The sequence below is a fragment of the Papaver somniferum genome, chromosome 3 (genome assembly GCF_003573695.1).
Source record: "Papaver somniferum cultivar HN1 chromosome 3, ASM357369v1, whole genome shotgun sequence".
NCBI classification, from domain to species: domain Eukaryota; kingdom Viridiplantae; phylum Streptophyta; class Magnoliopsida; order Ranunculales; family Papaveraceae; genus Papaver; species Papaver somniferum.
In genome coordinates, this window is record NC_039360.1 from 198,921,534 (window position 1) to 198,927,964 (window position 6,431).

General features: G+C 36.1%; 1 protein-coding gene across 1 annotated transcript; it reads right to left on the minus strand.

The window, feature by feature from the left end:
• Positions 1-822: 822 nt before the first annotated feature.
• LOC113358399 (eukaryotic translation initiation factor 3 subunit J-A-like) lies at positions 823-5,816 on the minus strand. The gene is made up of 8 exons (XM_026601957.1): positions 5,685-5,816; positions 5,117-5,178; positions 4,597-4,665; positions 3,432-3,553; positions 2,541-2,677; positions 1,886-2,033; positions 1,470-1,629; positions 823-1,141 (listed from the first exon to the last, which is right to left on the minus strand). Exons 3-8 carry the CDS (start codon positions 4,607-4,609, stop codon positions 1,050-1,052), a joined length of 672 nt encoding a protein of 223 aa, XP_026457742.1. The 5' UTR covers positions 4,610-4,665; positions 5,117-5,178; positions 5,685-5,816; the 3' UTR covers positions 823-1,049.
• Positions 5,817-6,431: the final 615 nt, after the last annotated feature.

Here is a 6,431-nt window from a genome sequence, read left to right on the forward strand (position 1 = left end):
ATTGAAATTGAAAAACTTAATACATACCTTAATTATATGTAAACCCATATCATCATCAGCATCAATAAAATCTTCTTCGTTAACATTAGTTTCTTCAAGAGTATCTGAGATTCACACGATTTTTCGAATTTTTTGTAACTTGTTTGATTTTTGATTGTCTTTTTTTTTTTTGAATCTAGGGTTTTGATTTTTTTTTCTCTGATGAAGAAGAATAATAAAATATCGATGAAAACAAGAAGAAAAGTGAAAATTGTTTTTTGTACGCGTGTTTTCTTCTCTGCTTGTGACACGCGTGTTGTTAGGGTTACCTTGGTAATTTTACGCTTTTTGAAACTTTGTTGGACCAGCCAGCAAATGTTTTATCTCGCTGGACTACACATTAACCCGGGTCGGGTTTTACGGACTAAATAACAAATTTCTCACTTTTACAATATAGCAGCCAAGCCCAGCCAAGCCCAGCCCAGCCTACCCAGTTTAAAGCAGGCCTGACAAAGGCCCAGGATGGTTCACTTAGCCCGGCCTGGCCTGCTCAATTGACAGACCGACCAACAGCAAGAAGTATTTCTGATTTAAGCAGTCGTCTTAAACCCTGCAAACTATTTTCAACAAGTAACCAACACTGCCATGGGAGAACATGCCCCCCTTTTCCACCAAATGCCGAGCAGGATATGGGGAATATGTCCAACCTAGTCTGACGTTCATTAGAAATGGCTTTTTTCAAGTCAAAAGCACTCTTATCAATTTTGGAATCTAAGATGCAAGTCTAGTGGAGTTTGTGCGCATTATTGAGTTGGCAAAAAGTAGATCAAGAAAATCCAAACAGGCAAGGTAATACTTGGAATCAAGCAATGAGAAACTAAATATCATCTTATTCAACAAAAAATGTCACATCAAATCAAATCAAACAATTAACAGTCTCCCCGTTTGAAAATTAGACAAAGACCAATTTAGTCATATCCCTTTTACTTTTTACGTCAGCGGTGCAGGATGACTAGTCTACAAAGTTGATAACACCAAGGGGGAAAAGGTTTAGGATTACTAGGAGGTACTCACATAAAATCATAATCGTCAAGGGCATCATACGTAGTCACCACGGCTTCATCATCTGGTCTGCCAACATGAAGTTGCTTCTTCTTTGCAGCTGAGAAAAGAAGGAATACAGATTTTGATCAGATAAACTGTTGCAAGAGGGCAGATACCAATTGGGACTTGCCCAAGTTCTAACAAAATCCCCTAATCCCAAGTTCTAACAAAATCCAACTCGAAAAAAACTGTCAAGGTAATCCATCTGAAGTTAGGACCATTCAAACGAAAGAATGTCATTCGTAACCTCAAAGTGCCACTAAGAGGCTGCCAGTGATCATTAGAAGGGACAACTTCATTTTAATAAGTATGATAGGGCATCTGCCATCATTTTTCTTCTTTTCATTGTCCCCTCGTAAAAGCAACAAAATCAAGCTATTGCGTACCTGTTTTCTTTTTACCAGCATTGGCTTCTTTCTCTGCCTTCAGTTTTTCATTTGCAATCGCTGTAATGGAAGAAGCCACCTCTTTTGCATCAGCTGCTTTCAGTGACGTCAAAGATAATCTCATTACAGCCTTGAGTAGGCCCATATAGTGGAAGCTTTTCTGCAACGACATTAAAAACTTAGCCAGCAGTTTAAATTACGCAATCAAAATTGATAACTCCATGCATGCTGCACGCCCACAAGAGACCCAAAAAAGATGGATTCTCATGTTTATGGAAGTCAACGCATCACTATATGGAACCTATACAGTATGTAAACACTTCGCAGTTCACTGGATTCAACTTTCAGGTCTCTGATAAAGACGAAAAACTACAGGCAACAGCCTGGAAATGAAAACACAGACCAAGTCAACTCACCTCATGCGGACGAAGTTTATGAGAGAGAAGCTCTGCATACTCCAAGAAATCGCTCTCAGATTTGGGAATGAAAGTGTCAATGGACTTATCTTCGCCTTTCTTACCGAACAATTCCTTCGTGGATTTATAATCAGCTTCTTCCACAAGCCTGCAAGCGAGAACCACAAACATTATAAATAGAAATCCTTCATCCCAACAAAAAATAAAAAATGTATGAAGAAATTTATTTACAAAGAATCGTTTCCGGAAACAATTCGGCAACTTAAAAGGCATTGGAAAAGTGTTAATCCTATTATAATAGTAATTGGTGAACTTGAATCACAAGGTTATCATAATACGGTGTATCTAATCTTTGTGGGATATCAATTTAACTGAACTTGAAAGTCTCACATTAATAATTTGGTGATGCTCATGGGATATATATGCTGACGCATCAAGAATGATAGGTTTAATCTCATATTGCTAATTTAAAAGAGCAAGTATGAAAACTGAAGTACTGGTCATTTCATCTGTTGCCACTTAGCAGCTGTGTGTTGGAGCAAGATGTATGAGATCTCACTTTCATGAGGATCCAATGTATCAATCAATTGTGTCCTACAGGTATAAACCTGAATCAGATTTCAATAGAATTTGAAGAGGAAATGATTTATGTTACCGTTGTTGTCGAAGCTTCTCTGCAACAGGATCCAAGACTTCTTGGGTTTCTACTTTGGATGTTGTTCCTTTATTTTCACTCACTTTAGTCACAGATTTCTTGGGAACTTTCTCTGCAGGAGGTTGTGGTGCAACTACCTGATTACAGGACGTAGCAACATAGTAAAAATGCTGAGACAAATTTATAAGAGAGGTAGTCACTGTACACAGTCCTCTTACTAAAGAAGATTAGCTGGGACTTCACTGCTTGCTTTATTAAATTGACGACTCCTGCAAACTTTGATGCAGGTTCCAACACCCACAATGATGAGAATTTTGTGATATTGCAGTCAGGGCAGAGATGTACATTTAATAGTAATACTACACCATGTTAGTTGGATTGAACAGAAAATACCAAGTCTATTTTCTGTATCCATCAGATATTTAGCCATTAATTAAATCAAATTGTATCAAATACCAAGTCTAGTATACTTCTTTATATTAAAAGGTGGCTGACCAACTATGTTGAGGTTTATAAAGTGTCGTTTTTCTACTTCTACTACGATAGATGGGGACTATAGCACTCTACCAGCAATTAAAACTACAGAAAGAGCAAATTCAAGGAGATCCTCGCCTATGCTTATTTAATTATATTTGTGCGATTTCAAAAACCATGAGATAGTGATGAGTGGAAACAAGAGCCTCCGTTACACTCAAGTAGAAGACAAGCACATCATACATGTTAGCAGAAAACCACTAACAGTTCTAATTGGCTAAATTAGATGAATGTAGGTTTCACAAGGTGTAAATTTAACCTTCATGAAATGTTCAGTAAAAATCTGCAAGTTACCAAAAATGAAATTTCTAAAACAGTACTCAGTCAACAATGAATAATAACAGCGAAGAGAAGTACCGGAGCAGGTTCATCATCATCTTCCCAAGATTCCTTCACTTCATCATCTTCTAAATCTTCGTCATCCCAATTCTTTTTAGGTTCTTCTTTTTTAAGGATTGGTGCAACTACTGCCTCGTCCTCTGAAATAAATTACAAAAAGTTCTTTACATTTGAAAAGACGAAAGGATATATATACTTAGGTAAGTATAAACCACAAGTCCAGACCAAAATTAGAATATTATATATTATGGATCGTATGAGCAACATGTATTAAATGTATGTCAGGTGATAATTTGTTATTCCAAAAGAACATCAAACTTATATCCCACATACTGATCCTACAGTAAATCAGTGCTTAATGATACATGTGATGAACAGCTTTCCAAAGTTTATTTGTCTTACAAGCTTCCTTGACCAAGACTGAAAAGTAACCCCTGTCACAACCTCTAGTTTTAGTTTGGATGTGTGGCTGCATATAAGTGTTAACAGTATACTGACTCAGAAGTTGAAGCTTAAGAGCAAACAAAATATAAAAAGGAGCACCCTTGACCAAGTATAGTGTAAAGGATGTCAAATCAAGGCATAAACCCTAGTACCATAATACATTCTAATAGTAACAATAACAGTACAAGAATATTTTCAAGGATTTCAATGACTCAAAGTGAATGTCATGACAGTGACAATTCAATAGATCAACTACTAATCTAGGGTGAGATCATATACATAGATCCTATCCATTATTTATATAGGAAAACATAAAAAAAACGTTGAACCTTTCACATTTCATCAATTCCTCGTCCTTGCAGAGATAGGAAACTACATAGAACTGTTAAATGACACCACTCTTTTGGTTCTATTTTTATTTTTCATGATAATCCACCATTTTATCTGTAAGCAGCTCCATGACATCAATGTAATTTCCATGGACTACTTATCAAGTGAGCCACATAAACCAAGCATGGTTGCATATGCAGATGCAACTAACAAATCTATGTTAGTTGAAGAGCTACTGGCTAAATATTGGAAGGTCCTTTCATTACCGAATGTTTCGGCGAATTTTTTTTCCAGAACACATTCACATAATATTGATTAGAACTTACCATGTGCGAGGAATTACATAGGAATAAAAAAAAGAGAGAGAATACGCCTGATAGGTTTAATGGAATATGAAATAAAGTATTACCCCAATCCTCCATCCTGGTTTGCACGTCAAAAATTAGTACAGAGATAAATACCAAAGAGAAACAGAACCCTGCACATGCAGTAGTTAACATGTCAAAAATCTAAAGCAGAAGGAATAAAAATACAATCTTCACTAAATTGTTTCATCGATTTCAACGAACAGCTATATGCTGAGCAATGAGTTGAAACTTTTTAAGTAGTTTAAAAAGGGAAAGCAAATCATATAAAAACCGACTCCTCACTGCAGATAACTCACTCGACTACTTAATTTATTTTCTGGTGAAACATGTTTTAGGAGCGGGGCACCCAAAGGTCCACTTTAGCGACAGTGACATCAAATGACTTGGGTGCTTGATTTAGATTTCCCCCCTGTAAGAAATTTGACGCCACTACAAAAAGAATACCTATCTAGAACTAGAGAAATCAAGCTATAATATCCCACTAATAACAAAATAGTAAAATAAAAAAATCCTGGACTAAAATTTGGAAGCATAGAAAGACTCAAGGGTTGTAGGCAGAACCTCTTTCAGAAGACAGTAAAAGGGGAACAGAACTCCCACCACGGCCTGCCTCTAGAATTAAACTGCAGAACATAACCACAAGATAATATAAGATTATGACCAGAAACATATTATTTCTCTGTTAATAAAAATTAACCAGACAACTTTCATTACGGGCCAACTACATCAAAAAAATAAATGCCCAGCAATAATATTTCCAATTTCTCCACTGTTAGAGAAGTGCAACAAGAAATTTTACGGATTAGACAATCAATTACACTGAATTCGGGAGATAAAAGCATGAAAACTGAAAGTTTACATCTTTAACAATATCTCATTAAAGAAGGAAAAGTAAAGTAATAGAAGAGAAACACATAGAACTAGAAATGTACCAAAAACAAAGAAAAATCTATCCCTAGATTACTTGTTCTTCCTCAAATCTGAAGTCGAGTGATATTTACTGAGATTATAGATTATACATTTGCTCAACCAAGATTTCAAATCCTCTATCTAAATCAGTAATTTACCAATCCAAAATATAACAGATTAAGAATTTTTAAGAAGTACTAACATGATTTGAACAGATTACCTGTGTATAAAGAAATGAAAATGAAAACCACCGCAGATTTGAGTAGGGTTTTTACAACGAGCCGCCGTGAAGAGGACTAGCGTATTTCTAAACACTTAAACTGAAGGCATACAGTAGAGAACGAGACAGATCCCTAAAATCAACGCGACAAACCGGCTGTCTTAGCTGGATTCCGATTTTCTTTATCCAGACACTCGACTCGACTCACTGTACCGGGGCGATCCTACAATGATCCATCTAATAACCCCGGAGCCCTAGCTCCATATTTTCCAAACGAAAAAAAATCTTTGTTTAGGCTAAGTCTTGTGTACTAGCTTAGACAAAAACACAATGGGATTTCTTCTCGAACCGTTGTCTACTCTTCAATATTACATTACTTTTTCCTGATATATCTCGCATGTGAACTAGTAGCGAGATAGTTGCGTTGTTTCATTCAGCACAACCAAAATTCTACTTTTCGCAGAATGGTTCAGCGAGATTGATTTATTTTTTGATTCAACGACTGGGATGGTTGCGTTGTTCCATTTAGCGCGGCCAGAGAGAATGGTTCAGCGCAACTAAACGCTAGATTAGAATTGCCATAAGACTTAGGGGGTTATTCTAGCTTAGATGCTAGATTGGAAGGCCATAAAACTAAACCTTCATACCTACTCCGAAACTTTATTTACATATTTTAAATTTTATAATCGAAGAAGTACCCTTAATAAATATAAGAGAAACATTATTAGTTATTTTCATCTTTCATTT

Bases quoted from the DNA above. Each gene is read 5' to 3' on its own strand.
- LOC113358399 (XM_026601957.1), bottom strand. The intron at 2,678-3,431 runs GTACTTCTCTTC...TCCTGTAATCAG, and splicing joins ATGATGATGAACCTGCTCCG to GTAGTTGCACCACAACCTCC. The intron at 1,142-1,469 runs GTACGCAATAGC...TTCTTTTCTCAG, and splicing joins TGCTGGTAAAAAGAAAACAG to CTGCAAAGAAGAAGCAACTT.